Here is a 25,240-nt window from a genome sequence, read left to right on the forward strand (position 1 = left end):
TATTACAGAACATGTCAAACTTATAATCATCATCATCTATGATAATATTTCCTGCCAAAAGTGCATAAGACGATGTTACATAGGCAGTAACGTTCCCTTGCGGTTTGGAGGAAGTGTCCATAAGCTTCACATTTTCAAAGTAGTCTCTATTTTCCATTCGGCAGTATTTTTTGATTATTGTCTTGGTTGCCAGACCAATTGATGATATATCTCTCTTTTGTGATTTTATACTGGATGGGTTTGTCCATGAGACATGATCTCCACAATATGGTTTTATTATTCTTTTACGTCTCTAGTCCACAAAAAGAAAAAACTGTGCAGTAGATGATAATACATTTCTTTCACCTTGTACAGGGAGGGAGGGAGTCATTAACTCACACCGTGATTTCCAGACTCCCAGACAACAGTATGTTAGAGTGGTGGATCAGGAACTTAAGCCTAGTACTGCTCACTGTGCGAAGTTTCCAGAAGCACTTGCAGGCAAATTACCATCTGCATAGTTTGCAAACAACACCAACTTCTCTGGCAGTCACCTTGCTCCATCAGCATCTTGTGGGAAAAAATACAAACATGCCCTCGCCCCCAAATTAGGAGGGGAGCTGGCTCTTGCCATTAAGTGGATCTTTCCATTTTACATATGCTTTGTCTTTATATTTGGCGATCATTTTCCAAAGGCAGTCAGCAGCAGACTGACCATGTACATCTAAATTTCAAAAGGTTAAAATAAAGTATGGTAAATTAAATTGTGAGGAGTAGAAGGGTATATCTCCCCCTTTTTATTTTATCTAAATGTCACTTAATAGTCCCATTATTCCACAATACCTTGGGTTTGAGGATTATGAGATTCCAGTTATGTGTTTAATTTGAAAAGTGACACAAAATTGAGTAAATTATTTATTAATATAAGCAGATCCATTACCTCTCTTTAAGCATTTAGGTACACCAATTACAGCAAAACAACATAACATATGTTGAATAACTAAAGACGTTTTTTCACTAGTTATAGGAGTGGTCACAATAAATCCAGAATAAGTGTCCACCATAACATGCAAATAACTCAATTTACCAAATGAAGGAATGTGAGTAACATCCATCTGCCAAAGATGTCCCAGGAGCAGTCCTCTGGGATTGACACCTGAATGAGGAACTAGTAAATGAGTCCCACAATGGGGACAAGATTTTGCTATGTCCCTTGCTGCTTCTTAGGTATGTTAAATTGATGTTTTAAAGCTTGGCTGTTTTGGTGATGTAGTTGATGAGAATGCTGGACTAAAGTAATTTGACCTTCAGATAAATTGGCAAATGCTGCTGCAGCTTGAGTTGCACAATCAGCTAAATGATTGCCTTTTGCCAAAGCCCCCGGTAGGGGAGAATGAGCTCTGATATGTGCCGCAAAATAAGGATATTTGCGGTTCCAAATTAATTGTTGTAATTCACCAAATAAAGCCAAAATAGGTTCATTTTGTGATTGAATACAAGCAACAGTTTCTAAATTATTTAATACGAAAATAACATATAGACTGTCTGAATAAATGTTAATGCAGATTGAGCTGGACATTTTTTAACCATAGTATGTATGTCTTTTATAAGAAATAGCTTCAGTTCCATTGGAGGAACCATCAGTAAATATTGTAAGGGCATGAGCTATGGGTTTTTTATTACAAATACTGGGGAAAATAAATAAATGTTTTTTAGAACATTATAACAATTTGTCTGGAGGATAAACATTGTTCATCAATCCACAAAATTTAGCAAATGCTATTTCCATGAATCACCACTTTCCCATAACCAAGAAGTTTGGGGTCTGTCATAAGGTATGACTATAGAATTAGGGTCTTTTCAAATTATTTAACAGACTCGGATCTACCTTTCATCACGAATTCAGCTATTATTTAAAAATAAGGTTTTAGAATTCTTTTTCTTGAAGAAGCTAAATATACCCACAATAATGGTCTTTTCTGCTATAACACACCAGATGTAAAAGTACCAAGGTTTACCATAATTAATGTACATAATTTGTTGTTCTTGAATACATAAATTAACTAAGTTTAAGATTTGTTTTGCTAAAGGGGAAATCTCCCGAGTCGAATTTGGATTAGGATCTCCTTTTAAAATATCAAAAAAAGGCTAAAGCTTTCTAGTACTTATTTTTAAATATGGTCTAAGCCAATTAATATCTCCTAATAATTTTTGAAAATTATTTAAAGTTTGTAAGTGATCTTTTCTTATTTCTATCTTCTGGGGTTTAACAAAACCTTTCTGTAAAATATGTCCTAAATATTAGTAAGGTTTAATAACTTGTACTTTTTCATTTGCTATAACTATCCCATGCCTTTTTAATGCTTCTCATAATAAGTTAAAAATAAAGAGAACCACCTTTTGGTTTTTATGAGCTATTAAAATATCATCCATGTAGTGAATGATATACACCGATGTTTCAGAAGTTCTTACTGACTTTATAGCTGCAGTTACAAACTTTTGGCATGGGGTGACGCTATTAGACATTCCCTGACGTAAGACTTTTCACTGATAACACTTCATAGGTTCTTTAAAATTAACATTAGGAACACTAAAAGCAAATCTTTTATCTTTTGAATCCAAGGGAATGGTATAAAAACAGTCTTTTAAATTTAAAATGATCTTATGTGTATTGGCTGGAATAGCAGAGGGGGAAGGGAGCCCAGGCTGCAGGGCTTCTATAAATTGTACAGTATCATTAACCTTCCTCTACTGTTTTCCTTGCAAAGTGACTGCTATAGCAAGCCCTGAGTAAAGAAAGGTTTAATGTCTTGGCATAGTTTGATATAATCAGACAAGTTGTCCTTTTTTCTTAAAGGTCTCAGTACTACCTAGCAGGCAGTATTTGCATTTTTTAAAAACCAATTGTTTAATTTTTAATACAATTCCTGATTTTAATTAGACAAAGGGATAAAAAATTAGCACATACTTGAAGGTTACGTAGTCTACAAATGATGGCAATATTTTTCTTGAGAGAGTAGTATCATTGGTATAGTTATTTTTTAAATATTCAAAAAAGACTCAACTTTAAGCAGTAATAAACACAAGCAAAAGTGATTTTATCCTTAAAGTAAACATTCAGAACAACCTCTTTGTACATACAAAGTGAGAGTATGTAATACTTACACACACACACAAACACACGTGCGTGTGCGCACACACACACATTGTTCACACAAACTTTGTTCACAAAAACAGCTTATATCTGCTGTATTGTGAAAACTCTTAAGAAACTCTGAATTTAACAACAAGTAGTCTTTTCCCGACAAACTCATTTGAGCCAGCTATTACTAGTCTTCTGCCCAAACACATTTTCTCCTATCACGGCTTCTACTAACTCCATAGTAAAATGAGCCACAGAACCATATTGAGAACAAACAGATTTTAAATCTTTTACAGTTTTGAATGAAATGAGGGGAACATTCACCCGTCCATGAGCATTTTGTCCTTTAACTGGATAACATTTTAGAATTTTTAAATCTACTCCCTGTTATGTTGCTAGAATTTTTAAATCTACTCCCTGTTATGTTGCTAATGACTCCGACTCTTGCTCCCTGGCTACCGCCTTTGCTATTCTTTCATCCCAGCAGGACTGAGTCTGCAGCACCAGGTTTCAAAGTCCTAGATCCTTATCATGATAATGTATTGATCAGCCCTCTAACTGCTTTTGCCCACTTTCAAAGCCCTCAGGGCTTCAGCAGCAGTGGGGACTTTTCTTAGCTACAAACAGGTAAGTATGCTAATGAAGCAATTCCTGGTGAGCCTGGGTGGGGGAGATGTCATTGTATTGACCAATGAACATAGCGGTTGCTAATGAAAGAGCACCAATCCTAGCAAGGATCAAGGTAGCCACCCTCTGGCGGGAATGGAACAAAGGGCAGTAAAACCTCAGGGCAGTTTGTATGGAGAGAGTAAATTCATGGCTAAAATCCCGGGTGGGGAGACATGCAGTTCCCTACACTTACTCATAGAGTCCCAAGGTGACAGAGTAGAACTGCCTCATGGGTTTCTTAGGCCGTGATCTTTACAGGACATTCGTGGCGGCACAGTGATTAAAACACTTGATTGCTAACTGAAAGGTTAGCCTTCAAACCAATAGTCCATAGAGCAGTTCTACCCTGTCCTATAGGGTCACTATGAGTTAGGAGACGATAAATTGGAATAGTTTTGTATTCTTTCCATTGAGCACCTGGTAGGCTTGAACTGCTGACCTTTCATTTAGCAGCCTAGTTCTTAACCATTACACCAGCAGGGAGTTGAATTGCTGGAGCCTGTTTCTTTGGATTCTCCAGCTAAAGAGTTCCCTCTTTTCTGCCTCTCCCATGCCCTAGGGATCCAGAACAGAAATGTAAGGGGCACTGCTTGATAAGAGTGGAGGGATTCCTGGCAGCTGAGTGAAAAAGCTCATGGCTCACCAGCTAGAAAGGTAAGAGGTTTTCATCTGTCAATGCAGAAGTATTCTTTTTATTTGATGGTTGTCTTTCCAACATTACTGATTTCTTCAGCAGTTGTTTCCTAAATAGTAGCCTTAATACTTCATGGTGCTTAATTTTTAAAAAAATCTTAGGTTCACTGAATTTGGAGATACAGTGCACAGCAGTGTATCAAAGCACATCAGGCACTTAGGATACAGAGTCTAATTTTGTCTCACCCACCGACTCCTAGACTTAATCTGACCAGGGACTTCTTTGTAGTAAAGGGTTCTAATATGAAGGGCTCAGTACTCAAGTGTGACTACTATAAACATGACAACAGTAGTAGTAGTAATTCATGAGATAGTTTCTACATTTCAAAAGTAATTTTTTTAGGTAGAAAATATTAACTCACTGTAAGGCTATCCAAGAAAAATGTGAACTTTATTTGCTTTTAGAGTAAATGATGTCAACCATGTTTAGTAATAGTTGTCTTATGCTATCAGAACGATTAATGGGAAGTTATAGTTTCATTCAAACTTAACTTTATTACTACGTGCCACCCACAGTGTACTGACATTATGACGATGATTTCCAACCTCAAGCCATTTACAGTTTGGAGAGGCAGCTTCCTCAAATGGAAAGGAAATAATGACTTAAGATATGTGGTCTAGGTTACAAAATCTTTCAAACCCTGATAATCAGTGGTCCACTTTGTAGCTATTAAGGTACTTAAGAAGCAAAGTGGCATATACTGTTGTTCCTGAATCTGCAAGTTCAAATCAAAAAGCTATTATGTACAAATGTACTTTGATTTTGACCAACGAATGACGAATATTTTAAAATATACAATTCTATCTGAGAAGAGTCTGTGGTGCAGTGGTAAAACACTCCAAAGATGGGAGAGTCTGCTTCTGTAAAGATTGACAGCCTTGGAAACCCTCTGGGGCAGATCTGTTTGCCCTACAGGGTCACTGTGAGTTGGAATCAGCACCACATCTGGTTTGGTTGTATAAAAAGACAGCCCTACACGTCACATTAATTCTTAGAGCTAGCTACGTTCTTCATCGACACACGATCTGAGTGATCCACTGCCAAGAGTTTTATAAGTTTTTGAGATTTTTTTTTCATTGACAAGGCATACATATCTCCCCACAACCACCACCACCACCCTTTTCCTCCTTAGCAGAAGGGTGGGGGGGGCAGCAGGTGGGTGGCGGGGTGCCTTGAGCCAGCCAGAAGACAACCAAAACCAGACTCTAGAAAGATTGGATGGGATTAAAGGGGAAGGGGCAGCACTCAAAGAAGGAAGGTGGAAGGAAATAGAGGAAAGAAGTAGGAAGCAAAAGTTTTTTATAGAGGTATAGCTGTAGGTATGTACACATGTAAATATATTAATTTATAATGAAAGGGATAGAAGACAATGTACATATATTTATATGTTAAGTATTATGATAGCAGATGGACTTTGGGCCTCTACTCAAGGCCTTCCTTAACACAAGAACATTTTTCTAATCTGGCACTCTTTGATACCTTCTTTTTTTAAAAAACATTTTATTAGGGACTCATACAACTATTATCACAATCCATACATACATCAATTTTGTAAAGCACATCTGTACATTCTTTGACCTCATCATTTGCAAAGCACTTGCTCTCCACTTCAGCCCTTTGCATCAGGTCCTCTTTTTTTCCCCCTCCCTCATGAGCCCTTGATAATTTATAAATTATTATTTTGTCATATCTTGCCCTGTCTGACATCTCCCTTCACCCCCTTTTCTGTTGTCCGTCCCCCAGGGAGGAGGTCACATGTAGATCCTTGTAATTGTTTCCCTCTTTCCAACCCACTCACCCTCTACCCTCCCAGTATCTCCCCTCATACCCCTGGTCCTGAAGGTATCATCTGCCCTGGATTCCTTGTGCCTCCAGCTCCTATCTGCACCAGTGTACAACCTCTGCTCTATCCAGACTTGCAAAGTAGTATTCGGATCATGATAGTTGGAGGGGAAGAAGCAGTTAGGAACTAGAGGAAAGCTGAATTCTTCATCGGTGCTACATCACACCCTGACTGACTCATCTCTTCCCCTAAACCCCTCTGAGAGGGGATCTCCAGTGGCCTACAAATGGGCTTTCGGTCCCTACTCTGCACTCACCTTCTTTACACAATCGCTGAAGACAAAGATGGGTGCTTAAGCAAATGTGGTGAAGAAAGCTGATGGTGCCTGGCTATCAAAAGATGTAGTGTCTGGGGTCTGAAAGCCTTGAAGTTAAACAAGCATCCATCTTTCAGGGAAGCAAATAAGGCCACATGGAAGAAGCACACCAGCCTGTGTGATCATGAGGTGCCAAATGGGATCAGGCATCAGGTATCAAAAGATCCAAAACATATAATTGTATAGATGTGAAAGTGGAGGGTTGGAGTGGAGACCCAAAGCCCATCTGTAGATGATCGGACATCCCCACAAAGAAGGGATGATTCAGTCAGGGTGCAGTATAGCACCGAGAAAACACACATCATTCCTCTGGTTCCTGAATGCTTCCCCCTGCACTACCATGACCCAGTTCTACCTTACAAATTCTGCTAGACTGGAATACACACATTGGTACACATAAGAGCTTCTGAAACGTGGAATTCAGGACAGATAAAATCTTCAGGAACAGTAATGGTAGTAGCGATATCATGAGATTAGAGGGTGGGGGGAAGGGGGCGAAAGGAAGAACCCATCACAAGGTTGGATATGCAGCCCACCCCCCAGGGGGATGAATAACAGAAAGGTGGGTGAAGGGAGAAAATGGACACTGAGACATGAAATAACAATAATGATATATAATTGATAAAGGATTCTGTTAAGAGTATGTATTTTCAACTTGGATTATAAACAACATTATAGTTAGTTTAAGGAGTCAGCCCTCTGTAAAATGCCTGAATTACAAGTGTGGTGGCAGACTTTAGGATGATTGTGTGTCAGCACATGATAATTTTTCTTACACATTGATACTGCATTAGATAATTTTGAGCTACTTCGCCTCAATGTGCCGATTGCTGAAAGGCAGAGTCAGATGTGCCTCCACCCTCCGATCTTCCCCACCGATCCTGACACCAACTGCCCTATTCACAGCACGCTACACTTTTGTCCCTGAGTTTGATAAACATTGCAGTGGCTAAACAGCTCACAGCCAACACTCAGGATTTATTAGGGAAGGTAACAGCTATAATTCATGTGAGAAATGCTCAGAGTATAATTGTCCAGTCAGGACAGTCTCTACTATGCCATAGGCAGGTCTCTTTCTGGCCTACAGCCTGTTGGCCTATCGTCTACTCTGCTTGAGCAATGTTACAAAACTATGTTCGTCCTGACAATGCCTGTTCAGAGACCTGCTACTCCACCATAACCCCCAGCCTGGAGATGCTCAGCTCCAACTCGGAGCAAACACAAGTACCCCAATTAAGGACTGAGAGGCACCCACTCCACTAGCCAGCCTCCTGCACAGAAGCACTCAGCTTTACTTGCTCTCTGGTCTGGGGTGTCCACTGTTCTGGCACCTGGTTCTGCTGCGGCCCCTCTGGTGTCAACAGCTGTTTCCTGGATCAAGGACATTCAGTGCACAAGGACATCCAGGTCCAAAGAATTTCTCCACTCCTGGCTCTCCTCTTATATGGTAGTAAAATTACCCCTTCCTGTTTTTTGCATTGGCTGATTTTATACCCAGCAGATGGCAATCACAATTAACCCTATTAAGTCACCCACAGCTGAATCAGATAATTCAATCACTATCTTCCCACACCTCAGACCCATGAGGAAACCAAAGGTAATTTGGTGGGAGTAACAAAGGTTATGGCTAGACGCACCATATTAAATAATTCACTACATTACAGGCTAAAGGTTTTTCAATTGCCTTATAAGCACCTGAAAGCTGGCAATGAATAAGGAAGACCACAACAGAATTGCCGCATTTGAATTACAGTGTCGATGGAGAATGCTGCCAGTAGGCCAAGCAAGCCTCTCTCAGATGAAGTGCAGCCAGATGTTCCTCAGAAGTGAGCATGGCGAGACTTCATCTCGGACTTTGAACACGTCGTCAGGAGAACCCAGTCCTTGGAGTAGGATGCCATGCTTGTTAGAGCAGAGAGCCCATGAACAAGAGGAAGACTTTTGAGTGAGATGGATTGGCACGGTGGCTGCAACGAGGGGCTCAGTGAGCATGGGGCAGGAACAGCGAGTGGTTTATTCTGTTGTTCACAGGGTTGTCAGGCCTCAGAGCCTACTGGCTAGCACCTAACAGCTTTTCCATAAAATGGAATGGATTGTTAATTATTTTCAAGTCTCATACTGACCACTGTCTCCCTTCCTGTCTAGTTTCTGTTGTTCTTCCCCCTGGATGGGGAGATTTGGTTATGTGCCATTCATTGTGCTCTGTACTCCCCTCCCTCCCCACCTCTCCCCCTTTCCCCCTGCCCTTTTGGAATCACTATTCCCATTCCTGTTCCTGGGTTTCATGTGTTGTAAGTTTTATCTCTTGCCTACACCTATGTACATGCTCCCGTCTAGTCCAGAGCGGGATGCAGCTCTGGGGTCATGATAGTGGGGGGTGAGGAGGCTTCAAGGGATCAGAGGTACACTATATACTCTATTATAAGCCATCCCGAATATCTGCCGAGGCACCTGTTTACCACAAAAACTGAAAAATTGAGCTGAAAACTCAGCTTATACACAAGTATATACTACCGTATATTTCATGATCCATTGGTGCTCCACTGCACCCTGATTGACTCATCCCCTCCCTGCAACCTCTCTGTGGGGGGACATTCCATTAGCCACAGATGGGTTTTGGGTCTCTGCTCCACACCTCCCTCCTCCCCCCCAATCTTACCAATGCTTTTTTGTTTGTTTATTGGTTGTGAATCTTCTGATGCCGTTGCCCAGTCTTGATGACACCTCATGATTGCACCAGTTGGTGTGCTTCTTCCATGTGGACTTGTGTAACTTCAAGCCTTTAAGACCCCAGACACTGTATCTTTTAATAGTGGGTACCATCCTCTGTCTTCACATCTACTTTTGTACCCATTTTGTCTTCAGCAATTGTGTAGGCAGGGTTGGGGGTGGTGGGGGTGGTGAGCATCACAGAATGCCAATTCATTAGAACAAAGTGTTCTTGTATTGAGGGAAGGTATGAGCTGAGGCCCAAGGCCTGTTTGCAGCCTCAGTGTGTTGCCTTATAAACATATGTACAATACATATGTACAATGCCTCTATTTTATGGATTAATGTATTTACATAAGTACACACCTCTGTTAATATCCATATCTATACCTTTGCTTCCTAGAGCTTGCCTCTGGTTCCTTTTGACTTCTCCTTCCCCACCATCACTTTCCTCCTTCTACCTCTTACTTCTCTGCTAGCTTGGTGTTGCTCTAATGCTCACAGAATCTCTACACTCTCCTAGATGTTGGTTTCAATTCCCTTGTTCCCCTGTCCATGATACTGTCTGCTCACCACACCCTTCTTCCCGGCAGCCTCCTTCCCCCTAGACCAGTGGTTCTCAAACTTCCTAATGCTGTGACCCTTTAATACAGTTCCTCATGTTGTGGTGACCCTAAACCATAAAATTATTTTCGTTGCTACTTCATAACTGTATAACTTCATAACTAATTTTGTTACTGTTATGAATCATAAATCTGATATGCAGGATGTATTTTCATTGTTAAAAATTGAACATAATTAAAGCATAGTGAGTTATTGATCACAAAACAATATGTAATTATATATTGTGATATATTTATTTCTAATTACAAATAAATGAAATTTTGTCTTGAAACATGGTGCAAGGGTAGCAGTCTTCATGCTGAGCACTCGTATGTGGACGTATCTGCATGTGGGTTATGCATCTAGAGACAGATAGAGGAGCGGTGTCTCGGTTCCTAAGACCATTGGAAATATGTGTTTTTAGACGACCCCTGTGAAAGGGTCCTTCGACCCCCAAAGGGATCATGACCCACAGGTTGAGAACCACTGCCCTCGACCTTCCAGTGTCATTGGCCCCATTGCCTTCTCCCCGAGCCTTCCTCCCATGTCTGTCCCTTATAAGTAAGCAAACCAGCAATGTCCTATTCGGACAACAAGAAAATAAACATTGTATCAAGCACATTTGTACATGTGTGGCCATCATCATTTTCTTTCTACTTGAGCCCTTGCTATCAGCTTCTCAGTTTTCCCCTCCCTCCCCCACCCTGCTTAGCACCTTTTATTTTATTTTTAATAACCAGAACATAGTATCAATTTAAGAAAAGTAGGATTCATCAGAAATTAAATGGATAATATTGATATCCTGGTAATTAGTGAGCTGAAATGGACTGGTATTGGCTGTTTTGAATTGAACAATAGTGTGGTTTACTCTGCCAGGAATGTCAAATTCAAGGGAATGCATCAGTACCCATCATTAGAAAGAGCATCTTGTGATAGGGTAATATCTATATGCCTACAAAGAAGACAAGTTAGTACAGCTTTTATTCAAATTTACACACCACCCACTAAAGCCAGTGAGGAAGAAATTCTTCAGCCTGAATTAATAAATCTGTAATCAAGATGTATTGGCAATTGGAATGTGAAAAGTTGGAAACAAAGAGGGAAGGAACATAGTTGGAAAACATGGCCTTGGAAATAGAAACAAAGTTGGAGATTGCATGATTGAATTTTGCAAAACCAACAGCATCTTCATTGAGAATACTTTTTCTTTCAATAACATAAACAACAATGGATGTGGACCACTCCAGATGGAATGTACAGGTATTCAAATTGACTATTTGTGGGAAAAGAACGTGGAGAAGCTCAATATTATCAACTAAAATAAGCCCAATGGACAGACTGTGAAACAACTCATGAATTACTTACTTACAATTTCAGGTTGAAGCTAAAGAAAATTAAAACAAGTGTACAAGAGCCACCTGAATGTAGAAATCACTTCAACAGATTTGAACAGTGCATTGCACACTAATGGACGATGATCAGCTGAGTTACTAGGATCCCATCCACAGCATCATACATGAAGAAAGTAAAAAATGGAGGAAAAAACCCAAACCACTTACTGCCATCTAGTCCATTCTGATCATAGCCAACCTACAGGACAGGATGGAACTGCCCTTTTGGGGTTCTGAGGCTTTAAGTCTTTACTAGAGCAGAAAGGAACAGCTAATGGCGCCAACTGTTGATGTTGTGGTTCAACAGCCCAACATGTAATACCCTACTCTACCAGGACTCTTCGAAGACAGCAACAACTCATTAAAATGACAGAAAAGAAACAAGAGATCAAAATGGATGTCAGAGGAGACCCTGAAAATTTAATATTGAACACAGAGTAGCAAAAAAATAAAGGAAAAATGATGACATAAAGAGACATAAAGTGTTAAAGTGTTGTATAGAAGTGAAGCAACAAAGTGAGATGTCTATGGGATCAGGAATCAGGTATCAAAGACTCAGAACAAAAATTCATTTCATTGTGAGTGAGGGGGAGTGTGGAGTAAAAAGCTCCAAACCCATCTGTAGGCAATTGGACATCCCCTTACAGAAGGGTTGTGGGGAGGAGACGAGCCAGTCAGGGTGCAGTGTAGCACTGATGAAACATACAGCTTTCCTCTAGTTCTTAAATGCTGTTTCCACCCCCAACCCCCACTATCATGACCCCAATTCTACCTTACAAATCTGGCTAGACCAGAGCATATACACAGGTACAGATAAGAGCTGGCAACACAGGGAATCCAGGACAGATAAACCCTTCAGGACCAATATTGAGAGTAGCCATACCAGGAGAGGAAGGGGACAGTGAGTGGATCACAATGATCTACCTATAACTCCCTCCCAGGGGGACAGAACAGAAAAGTTGGGTGAAGGGAGATATTGGTAAGTGTAAGACATGAAATAATAATTTATAAATTATCAAGGGTTCCTAAGAGAGGGAGGTTGGGGAATGGAGGGAAAAAAATGAGCTGATACCAGGGGCTTAATTATAGAGTAAATGTTTTGAGATTGATGATGGCAACAAATGTACAAATGTGCTTGACACGATGGATATATGGATTGTGATGAGTTGTATGAGCCCCTAATAAATGATTAAAATAAATAAATAAAAGGAAAAAATCAGTGGGGTGGGGAAAAGAGTTGTATTGAAAATCTCAAAAGGCAGCTCAAGAAGACAAAGTAAAAAATTATATTACATTCTGTTAAGACCTGGGATTAGAAAACCGAAAAGGAAGAACACACACAGTGTATCTCAAGCTGAAAAAACTGAATAAAATATTGAATGATGCAAGAAGAATCAAAGGAAGATGGAAGAATACACAGTCATATCAAAAGGAATTGTTCGACATTCAATCATTTATTTATTTACCATTTCAGAAAGTAGCATAAAGTCAAGAACTAATGGTATTGAATGAAGAAGCTCAAGCTGCAATGAATGAAAGCTTTGGCAAAATAAAAAGGTCCAGGAATTGACAGAATATCAATAGAAAAGTTAAAAAAGAAAAAGATGCAGCCTTGAAAGCACTCCTTAGTCTGTCAAGAAATTCGGAAAACAGTTAATTTACCAACTAACTGGAAGGCATCTTTGTGCCCATTCTGAAGAAAGAGGTTCCACCAGAAAACAGATTACTGAACATTATCATTAATACCACATAAAAGTAAGATTTTGCTGAAGATAATTTAAAAATGGTTGCAGCTATACATCAATAGGAAGCTGCCAGAAATTTAAGCTGGATTCAGAAGAGGACAAAGGTTGTGGAATGGTGAATAATTGCTGAGCCAGAAGATTCGTGACTGAAACAGAATAATCGAAAGATGCTTATGTGTGTTGCATTGACTATGCAGAGGTATTCCATTATATGAATCTTAAACTATGCATAACATTGTGAAAATGGAATTTCGAAAAGAATTGTGCTCATGCAGAGCCTGTACAGGAACCAAGAGGTAGCTGTTTGAACAGACCAAGGGGATAGGGAATGGTTTAAAATCAGGATAGGTAAGTATCAGTTTTCTATCCTCTCCCAATACTGATTCAATCTGTATGTTGAGCAAATCTAGGAAAGCAGTCTACGTGAAAAGCAAGCAGACATCGGGATTGGAGGCAGACTCAGTAACCTGCAGCGTGCAGGTGGCACAGCCTTGTTTCCTGAAAGCGAGCACCTGAATGAAGCATCAGAGAGTGCAGCTTTCAGCGTCGATTACCACTCAATAGAAAGAAAAGACAAGTTCTCACATCTGGACGAATACCTGCTATATATGAAGAAAAGACTCAAGTGGTCAAAAGATTCTATTTCCTTGGATTCTTAACGCAGTCTTATTTTTTACTGTTCTCATTTTTCACTGGCATTTAATGTATCTATGATTCCATTTGATAATGGTGTGTATGAAAGCTGTAAATGACCGAGTTTTCAAAAACATTTTTCTATATGATTTTTCAAAAGTAGTTTACATAAAGCTCCTGTATACTTGGTGATAGAATAAGTGTAACACTTGATATGCATAGCATAGCAAGGTATGACAGCTGAGAAGTACAATCCAGCAGTAGAAATAGGGAATATTCTTGTTCTATTTTTGACTCTTGAGTAAGTTCCCTTACCGTGTGGGACATCAGTCTCATTTGTAGGTTGAGTCGTTCAAAAGCGCGTTGACTTGCATGATCAGAATGTATACCATGGAGAAGAACCTATAATCTGTACTAGAGAGAATTTTTTATTACCTTCATTAAAAAAAGTAGCACAAAAAGGCCTTCACCGAGAATTTTACATGACCATAATATGTATTTTTAAAAGGTCAGCAGCTCAGTGTTAATAATGACCATGTTTTTGGATGGTGATGGTTATAGAGTATAATTACTTGGATGTTTTTTATTTTGTACTGTTTGAGGAATAGTATGGTTCAAAACTAACTAAAACCTCCTCCCCTTTTTTTCCAGTATCCTCGCTATGAACAAGAGGATGTGATAAGTTGTTCAACTTATGAAATTCAACTTACATGTGAATTCTGCCAGGTATATATGTAATACATTGTATTTTTAGCCATTTTTAATATTTTAAATTGTTTAACGATTTACATAGGTTATTTCTAGATACGTATTTTAATGTTTTTCATAGATTTCTCTAGTATGTAGCTTATATGATGCTTATGTTTAAAATGATCAAGTAGAGAGCATTAAGATACACTTTACTATGCCATGAGTTCCAAATAATACTAATTCTATAGTCTTTTATGAATAAAGGGTTAAGATAACAAATTAGAAAGCAAAACAAAGCCCGCTGTCGTCCAGTTGTTTTCAATTCACAGCAACCCATTCATAGGCCTGCACCTTACGGTGTCTGAGATGGGTTGCCTTGTGTAGTTAGCAGTCCATTACTTAACCCACAAGACCACCAGGAGGCCTCCAAAGTGCCATATGTTAGCTCGCCTAGGCATTTTGGTTGAACATATTAACGTCTCTGAAAAGTCCCATTTTTCCTGTAGGAAAAAACAATCCTGTATATACCAGCATTTGTCCTATTTGCTTTTTTCTATAATCACTCCGTATCATTCCTGTAGAACATTGATTCTCAACCTTCCTAACGCCGTGACCCTTTCATACAGTTCCTTATGTTGTGGTGACCCCAACCATAACATTATTTTCGTTGCTACTTCATAACTGTCATTTTGCTACTGATATGAATCGGTCAACCCCTGTGAAAGGATCATTTGACCCCCAAAGGGGTTGCAAACCCCAGGTTGAGAACAGCTGCTGTAGAATATACTTTGGGAAACATTGCTCTGATGTTTTAATAAACGTGTTGCAAAAGAAACAATGTTACAGAGTTATTACTTGTGTCAAATACAGATGCTACATATAATTTCTAGAAAGAAAGCAAAAACAAAACTAAAATTTATACATTTCTAAAGGCATCAAGTCTAAATAGAAGAGTGAATAAATAATATTGATTCAAAAATGTCTGTGAGTAGTTGTTTGAATCAGGATCCAAAGGGGCCTTTACAGTGTATTGTGTTAATCTGATTCTTCTGGTTTTGTTTTACTGGTGACATGTTGAAGAGACCAGGTCTTTTCTCTAAGATCCCACATTACTGAATTTGGTTGGTTGCATCCAGATGGTTGTATTTGACTTAGTTAAAACTGACCTGTTAGTTCAGCAGTCTTCACCCTGATCCAATCATTATGGGATTGCTTATCACCTTTTCTCTTAATAGCTTAACCAGACATTATTGACAGGGGCCTAGGCCAGTTATTTCATTGGGAGTTTAATGGATGGTTTTCTAGTTATTTCATTGCTTTTACATTTACAGTGGAAATTCTGCTATAACTGTTTGCATGCCTGAAATTTAATTTATGTAGAAAAGAAACATGCTGATCTTTTACCTTTTTTAAAACTAATGATCATATTAAGACTGTTTCAACTGTCAAGTTGCATGTCTTGTCTCTCAGAAGAATTCCTTACTTGTATACTCTGTGCCACACTTTATTTAAATCTCTTACTCCACATCTACCCAGAGTCCTGTAAGGTTCAGTCAGTTTTAGAAATAGTCTTTCTTTCTTTTGATTTCCTTTATCATATACCCTCAAATCAGAGATCTCGCTAAGATTTCTTAGAACACTATTTGGGTGGTGATATCTATACATTTATTATCTTCTTTCTTAGTATTTAGCTAGATATATTATTTTTCTTCACTTTATTACGTTTTACTGAAGTACAATTTATAAAGAATAAAATGCACAAAGTGAGTCATTTTTTATCTAATTTCTTCTTCTATATACATTGCTTTTGTGTCTGTCTTAAGAAACCTCTGTGTACCCCAAAATCATGAAGATTGCTTCTAGTTTTTCATCTAGGTACTATTGATTTATCTTTCACATTTAGCTGTGTGGTCCAATATAACTTGATCCAATGTGGCTTGATTTTTTTATAGTTTTGATATATGAAATAAGGGTCAAGGTACATCTCTAGCTTTATGAATATTTAATTGGTATTGCATTAAAGAGACGTTGAAAAGCTCTTCAAAATAAAAAAGGAAAAATGAAGCTTGTATGTTTCAGCATTTCCAAACTTGGGGATTGACACTTTCACTTAGTTGAAATTACATTGTATGAGGGGCCTTAAATAGTTCTTAGGAAAAATGTAATTAAAAGATAATGGAATTTGTCTGTAGACTTTTTGAAGCCCCCCTCATGTAATTAGTTACCATCTGAAACTAAAAGTATTGAAAAGTATCCATTTTGGGCTCTCAAGATCTTTCTTGTACAGCTGTAATTTTTTTATTACTAAAGAAAGATTTTTTTTCAGAACTAGGGGGCAAGGAAGCAAATATAGTTACTATATTATTTACATTAAAATTACTTTTGGGGATTTGGAAATCATTGATAGGAAGTTACAGTGCATGTTTCAGGGTCTGCTTCAGAGCATAATAGTAAAACCTTCAAGTTTTAAGAAAGTGAGTATGTATTGGTCTTTGGGATCATTCTTGTATCTCATCATTCTGAGACAAAGTAGTAGGTCTTACATCATTTCTAAGTTTGTATAGGTAAACCTTTATTGGGTAAGCAAGGAAACTTAGGGTACAAATAGCTCCTTAGACTAATGTCAGTTGGCTGTGGCCCATTTGGCATAATAATGGACAAAGAAATGTTTAAAACTTGTTGTTATGTAAGGTTTAATCAATAATTCCTTAAAATTCTCTCAACTTATTAATACTCATTGCATACATACTTATAACATATAAAATAGCGATTACTTTGAACCACCTTAGGTTTCTTAAAAGCAAACCCTTTCAATCCTTTGACACCACCCTCCCCCCATTTTTTTTTTTATTGTTTAAGAGAAACAACATACAATAATTTGAACTTGCACTCTGGTCCCACCTGTATCACTAGCTAAGAATGTAACTTGGGCTATAGTTTTCTCCTATAAAATAAGGTTGGATTAGATTTTAGAGTAACTCTAGGCAATAAGCAGGCACTATTAACACAAATAACTATAAGTAGGAGGAGAGTTAGTGATTAGTGGAAGCAGGTTGTATTTAGGATCCCCAGGAAAGGACTCTGAGAGGTATGAAACTGTAAAGGAAGGTAGAATGTGGAAAAGAAGAGTTGTACAAGCTGGAAGGAACATGTAAAGCACATCGCCAAGGAGGCATGTGACATGGACAGTGTGTGGTTGCCTGGGTGTGTGTGAGAAGTGAGAAAGACGGTGAGGAAATGCTTTAAATACTAGAGTGTGCGTGCAGCTTACATTCTTAACACAGCGGGCCTTTCTAAAGTTTTTATCAGTTGGGTGTCATAATAAAAGTTAAAATTACGAAATCTGATAGAGTGGCACTCCGGATGATATTTCAGTTAGGAATACTTTTGATACAATTTTTTGATTGAACAAGCAGTAGCTGAAATAAATTGGTTTATGTTGTGAGGTGCATTCGAGTCAGTTCTGAACCGTAACAACTCTATGCACAACTGAAACCCTCTCCAGTACCTGACAGTGTTCTGCTGCCATCCTTAGGTTTCATTGACTGGCTCCTCCTAAATGGCCTGCCTGTTCCTTCCGCACAGTCTGTTCTGAATCTGGAAGTTCTGCTGAAACCTGTGCATTTTGGGTAACACTGCTGGTACTAGTGACACACCACTACAACAGCATGCAAGCTACCGCAATACATACTGACAGATAAGTCATGGAAATAGGTTTATAAATCCTCAGAAAATCCAGAAGTAGACTGTTGATGGCCGATGTTTTAAGACTAACTCCATGATGATTCTTTTGGCTTTTCCAAACGTTTGTCGCCTCCTGACAAGATGGGCTGCTGCAGCTCCAGGCAACGCATCCACGTTTAAAGCAGGAAAAAGGAGTAGATCGTATCAGCTTCTTCTTTCTTTTCTGTCAGATGTTTCCCAGAAATCCACAGCAGACTTGTGTGCAGAACTAACTGTTCCTTGGTTACCCTCACTTGTAAGATAAGAAAAACAAGTGTCTTTTCCTCGGACTGGTCACATTGTTCCTGGGAATGAAAACAGGGCTCTCTTAGCAGGGAGAAGGCAGGAATGGATATTAGGGAGACCATTTATGTGTTTGCCATAGACAGATTGGACAGTGAAGGAATTAATTATAGGGGAGAAACAGGAGGAAGGAAACCCAGAAAAGAACTTATTAAAATAGTCTAGCGGAGAAACTTGATAATGAAGACTGACCTCGCCTCGATGAAGCGTGGGCGGTGCCCAGAGAAGTCTGGTGGTTGCAGCATTGCAAAGGCAGAGTTTCGTGCTGTGGATCGACAATTTCCAGCAAGCAATTAATCTAAGGATTTGTTATGTTAATACTCTCAGAGCTTCTCTACTCTGACGAGAGAGCTCCTGAGACTGGAATCTATTTTTATATTTCCCTTTGAGCCTTCCGTCATGCTTCAATGTAGAGAAAGGGGTACGTTTCTGAAGTAGATAAGGGTTTGCTTGTAGATAGGTTGATTTGGAGGTTTATTGAAATAGAAATGGTTAGCTACTAGGTAAGAATTTGGGGCTACAAAAAAATTGGAATTGGAGAGAAAACTTCATTTCCTTATTTTCTTAACTTTATGGTATGATCCTCGAAAGACTGAACATCATTTGCTTGTTTAATTTTAAATGAATAAAATTTGTGTATGGTAGATGCTTTTAAGCATTAGACTGCTAACAGCAGTTCAAACATACTAGCTCTTTTTTGGGAGAAACATGAAGATTTTACAGTTTCAGAAAGCCTGTCTGGGGTCACAATGAGTCGGAATTGGCTCAATGGCAGTGGACCTGTTATTTTGGATTTATTGAGCAAAAGAGATTTTGCCTGATAAGATTCTTGATTCTTTCTGGAGTGCAAAAAGTAATGAGTGATCTTAGTGAAGATTAAATCATAAGATGTACCTTTTATATATTTTTTTCAACTTTTAAATTATTTAGTTATTTTATTGGGAGCTCTTAAAGATAGCATAACATTCCATTGTTCAATCACATCAAGTAGTGTTAAGAATTGATACTACAGTTTCAAAACATTTCTTCCTTCTTGAACTGCTTGATATCAGTTCCCCTTTGTCCCCTCCCTCCAACCCCAGGAAGCCTTATTTTCTACCCCCCTGTAGATCCCCCCCCATATCTTACACAATCCAGTATATCCAAGATTTACATTTTATTTATTTATCTTTCTTTTTTAAAAAAAATCTATTTATTGGGGACTAAGACTTACATTTTAAATACTACTTACAAATAGGTACTATAAAATGTTTCGATCTCTCAATCTTGTATTGTAGGCAATACAAGGACCTGTGGAATATGAGTGATGACAAACCCTTTCTATGCACTGCCCCTGGATGTGGCCAGGTAATGTATACATTCCTTTGTATATTTTCACATTGGTTAAGACACTGACGACAGAAAGTGTTCTTATTTTAAAATTTTCTCTTGAGCTGTTTTGTAAAATTTTAGAGTTGAGATGAATATAACCCAAAAACGTTTTGGAAAGAAATTCTCCTTTTCCTCAATAATATATCTGAATTTAAGCAAATATAATTTAATATTGGCCAGGGTGTGGGGGTGGATTGTAATCTTACAATAGAAAGGTGGAAGCCCAAAATAGAAATCCAGGATTTAAAAGGATGTTAATTTTACCATTGTTGGTTGAAAATCTTTGATGAACTTAATTGGAAATAAATTATACATTATCTTATCGGAAACTAATTTTACTTAGTGAATTTGTGAATTAACTCATATTGACCTCTGGCAATATCACTAATGTATTCATGTTTTTAAGTCTAACACCTTAACTTCAGCGCATGCTTGGAAGCAGTTTCAAAAATATGTTTTTTATCTGATCATTACTAATTGGTTGTAGATAGTTGTTATCATTATTTTACTCTTAAAATAATGGTAGACAGTAAAAACACACTTTCTGTCATGGAGTGGGTTCTCAAGCCTAGCAATCCTTTGGACAGCGTATAACTGCTCCATAGAGCTCCTGAGACTGCACATCATGATGGGAACCTGCAGCCTCGCTTTCTCCCACGGACGAGCTGATGGGTTCACCCGTCACCCTGGAGGTTAGCTGCCCAACCCTTACCTATTTGCACCACCAGAACGCCTTACTTACACATACTCTGAGTCATTAAGGTACTCAATATTTTTATTAATATTTTACATTTAAGTGTAATTGATCAACAGTAAACTGTAGGTGGTATTAGTGTACTTTTGATAGGTGTATGTACCTATCAAATAATCAAGATATTAGAACATAACTAGAACCCCCAAATGTCCTCCCTTCTAGCCTTTCGCAGGCAACCTGCTCTGTCTACTATCACTGTAGGTTAGTTTATATCGCTTATAATTTTACATAAGTAGAATCATACAGTATGTACTTTTACTGGCTGCTTCACTGCGCATAAAGATTCCTCCATGCTGTTATATGATCAATAGTTCCTTCCTTTTTATTGCTTATTTTTGACATTTATTTCACAACTAGTTTATTCATTTGTTTATGGACATCCCTCCTTCTTTAAGTTATTACAATTAAAGCTGATATGAATATTTGTGTACACACTATTTACGGATGCAGGCTTTGTTTTCTCTTGGGTAGTTAGCGTCAAGAGCCATGGCCGGATCACATAAATTAATTTTTAGGGAATGGATGAGCCTTTCCAAAGGGAATACACGCTCCCGCGCACAGTGGATGAGAGATCGTGTGCTGTGTCCTTGCCAACAGTTGATCCATTGTTTTGTTTTGTTGTTAGCCATTTTCATGGCTGCACACGAGCATCTTGTTGTGGCTTGGACATGCGTTCCCTTGATGACTAATGAAGGGATGAGCACTTTTGAATGTGGTTTTGGGCACACGTGTACCTTTTTAAAAATGTGTACATTCTTTTATGTTTTTATAAATCTTTTGTACTTTTTCAAAATTGGGTTGCTTATATGATAATCGTTGAATTGTAGAAGTTTTTTATATATCCTGGATGCTAGTCCTTTGTCAGATAAGCTTCGCAAATATTTCCTCCCAGCTTACGGCTTGCTTCTTAATTTTCAGTATGTACTTGGATGAATAGATGTTTTAAATTTAAATAAAGTTTTACTTGTTTTATTCTCTTTTATGTCTAAGAAACTTTTGCTTATCCTGTGTCACAAAGATAGTTTGTGATTTACTTTGCTTTCCTCTTAAAACCTTAGTAATTTAGATCTTGTTCTAACTTGAATTAACTTTGGTGTGGTATGAGGTAGGGTGAAGTTTTGTTTTGTTTTTCAGATATTTTACCATCCTTAGTTGAAAAGATTTTGCTTTCCCCATTAAATTGCTCTGGCTCCTTTACTAGAAATCACATTATTTTATACATGTCTATGTCTGGATTCGGTTTTGTTTCATTCATTGACCTTTCCATTTTTATTCAAGTACCACACTGATTTGGTTACTATAATAAATCTTTAAGTCACATAGGCCTAGTTCTCTATTTAGTAACCTATTTTACAAGATTACTTTGGATAACTAGATTCTTTTCTGTTTCCATAGGATTTTAAAGAATAACCTTTTCTACCCCACCCCCCCAAATATATTTTGAGATTATGAGATTACATTAATTTGGAGATAATTGACATCTTCAGTGTTATAGTCTCTTCCTTCTTTAACATCATTTGGTAATGGTTTGTCATTTGCAATGTAGGGTTTGCAGATACCTTATGTTAAGTTTATTCTTAAATATTTTATGACTTGATGTTTTTGTAAGTGGCGTTCTTTTTCCAATTTATTTATTTTCAGCTGTGTGCTGAAAATACACATATATGTGTATAACCTTGTATCTGCAACCTTGCTGAATTATGTTTGTTTTACTGACATATAATTCATGCACCATACAACTCAATGCTTCAACTATATTAAAAAGAGCTGTGCAATCAATTTTAGAACCTTTTTGTTTTTTCACCTATTATTATTAGCTTCCTATTACTCCACCCTGCCCTGTGGGTTTCCGAGACAGTAACTCTTTACCAGAGTAGAAAGCTTTGTCTCTCCTCCCAAGAAGCAGCTGGTGGTTTTAAACTGCAGACCTTGCAGTTAGGCCAATTCATAACCTAGTACTCTACCAGGGCTCCTAGGAACTATAGTTACTGTCTCTAGATTTTCCTCTGCTGGATTGCATATAAAGACAATTATCCAAAAAACTTCAGCAATGATAACAAAATAAAATAGAAAAACTTTAATCCAAAAGAAAGCACAAGATAATAGAAACTAAAACAAATTTAAAATGAATCAAAAGGAAAACAAATGCTAATGTTAAATTTTAATGCAACTACAACTGCAGTTAATCCCCTTCCCGAAGCGATGCACTCGTTCTGAGAGCAAGACGTTTGCATTGGTCAGTGGCGGGAGGGAATTCACGGAGGCTCCCTGTAAGTGGGGAATCACAATGGATTTTGGACATTCACTGTCCTCTATCCCCTTCTACAGAACAAGTGCTCAGAACTTACGCCCTACTATAATTCACTCTTCATTGAATGACAGTTTTTGGGGAGGGGGTGTCTTTTTTTAATATAAATCATTTTATTAGGGGCTCTTATAGCTCTTACACATCCACACATCAATTGTAAAGAGCACATTTGTACATATGCAGCCATCGTCATTTTCAAAACATTTTCTTTCTACTTGAGCTGAATGATTTTAATGTGTTTTATGCTTATATTACCCTGGCTGGATGTTACTACTGTGAGATGTTTCTTCTTTTAATGAACTAAATAGAATTTATTTGAATTTTTATCCCTTAGTCAGTTTTATAGAAATCTTGAAGATACTTTTCAAATAGCAAGTCATACCATGACCATTAATCGATTGTGGATCAATTTAGTGGGTACCAGCTATAATTTGTTAAAGTGAGATAAGAGAACAAATACAAAGAGAATTGTACAAAGCAATTGTAAATATTGTTTTGTGAAACATTTTAAAATTATGTTTGCATGGGGTAGACATGTTGTCCTAGTTACCTAGTGCAGCTATGACAGAGAGAACTAGTGAGTTGCTTCATTATTTTCTTTAATGTATGAAAGAGCGTTCATTTTTCCCCATCTTATTTAATCAGGTATATCATCATTAAGTAAAGATTAAGTGCCCTAGGTAGTTAAAAAATAATGGGAAAAGGAAATTTATTAATTTACATGGAAAAGATACTTGTTAAATTTTATTTAATACTATACCATGCTTACATATGATATTATTTCAGAAAAAAATGTAAGCTTTTTGTCATAAGGGACTGGCATTAGAGAGCAGAAATTTATCTTATGATTTGGGGCTAGAAGTTTAAATTTGTGGCCACGCTTCTAGGAAGGCTTTTTAAATTGATTGATTGATCTCTTTTGATTTCTGTTCTTTGTTGGATACAGTCCAATGGATTTATACTCAATGGCAACCCTATAGGACAAAGTAGAACCGATGCTTCAGATCACTTGAGTCATGGTCAAAGAACCAAACCCAGAATGGACCAGAATTTTTAAATGTAGGTGATTCAGATGATAACAGTAGCAGGAGAAGTTCAAGGCTGGGACTCGAGACTGGCAACACGGGAGCGGCCTAGTGAGGCCTGTCGGGAGACTAGTGGCTGGGATTGGATCCTTGCACTAATTTTGAGTAGGGCGCCATTGTTTCTGAGTGTGCTCACACCTGATGGCAGCAAATGTGTTTGCTATGTAAAAACTGCACTGTCCCGATTTTCTATGAGATACTAAGTTTCTAGCAGGGATTTGATTTGTCTTTTGTTTTTTTCTGGTTTGTTCACCATAATTATAAAAATTCAGATTTGTTCTGATTCTGTTTCCTAAAACATGACTCCACTGGGAAGAATCAGTTCTAAGCCCTTTTTCAAGACTGGGATCTTGCTAGGAGTAGGTTACGGAGCGATTGGTGGGTGTCGATTGCTGACTCTTGTCGTCTCTAAACTCCTATCTTCCTTTGTTTCGGGGCTGCCTCCCGTGTAGCGCATCTCCGCCCAGTGCCCATCTGTTTCTCTGGCTCTATTAGGCTCTCTTTTTTTTTTTTCCCAAGCAGTTTTATTGTCATATAATTCACATAACATACAATAAATGGTTTAAATATATTAAAACCTTGTTCATTTAACACCACAACTTTAGACCATTCCTTTATTCTTTTTTCCACTATTATTAACTCCCCATTTCCCCCAGCCTCCCCTGCCATAGTCCAAACACTGCTAATTTAGTTACTGTCTCTATAGATTTACCTATCCTGGATTTCATTTACAGAAAACCATGCCCCTCCCCCCACCAGCCCCCAAGAACAACATAATGAGACACAGAAAATCTTCAAAAGGGAGTAGAAAATAATAACTAGAGCAAGTTAAAAATGGGTCAAAAGGGAAAACAAATGGCAACATATTACATTTCAATCTAACTATATTTGCAGTAATCCTCTTTCCAATGTACTCCGTCTGAGGACCAGACTATTCCCATTCCCTGTCAGTGGACCAAGAGAAGTAAGTGGAGTCTTCATCCCAGTGGGGACTCTGCCAAAGGGTTTTGGGCCTTCGCTGGCATCCGTCACACGGCCACTCATTCATTTCTGACTCAGGGACCTGTTAGGACAGGGCAGACCTGCCCCTGTGGATAATAAAGCCAAGGTGTTGTGTGGACTTAACTGGCTCCTAAATGAGAGTTTAATTTCTATAAGTTAGAGGACTGGAGGGCTGGTCTAAGGATGCTTTTTTGTTCGTTTGTTTCAGTTGCATTCAAACTGATTCCTGCTCTTGGCAAACCCTATATATATGAGAGTAGATTTTTCATTGTTTTCTAAT

At 38.1% G+C, this 25,240-nt stretch overlaps 1 protein-coding gene across 1 annotated transcript in view; it reads left to right on the forward strand.

Annotated features, from left to right (window-relative positions):
- ATF2 (activating transcription factor 2) overlaps positions 1 to 25,240 on the forward strand; it is a 95,695-nt gene that overhangs the window by 17,431 nt on the left and 53,024 nt on the right. The window contains exons 2-4 of the mRNA XM_075528952.1: positions 4,350 to 4,444; positions 14,376 to 14,450; positions 19,718 to 19,787. Of these exons, the coding sequence (XP_075385067.1) occupies positions 14,419 to 14,450; positions 19,718 to 19,787 (102 nt within the window). The 5' untranslated portion in view covers positions 4,350 to 4,444; positions 14,376 to 14,418. The remainder of the gene's footprint in view (positions 1 to 4,349; positions 4,445 to 14,375; positions 14,451 to 19,717; positions 19,788 to 25,240) is intronic.

The sequence above is a fragment of the Tenrec ecaudatus genome, chromosome 13 (genome assembly GCF_050624435.1).
Source record: "Tenrec ecaudatus isolate mTenEca1 chromosome 13, mTenEca1.hap1, whole genome shotgun sequence".
NCBI lineage: Eukaryota > Metazoa > Chordata > Mammalia > Afrosoricida > Tenrecidae > Tenrec > Tenrec ecaudatus.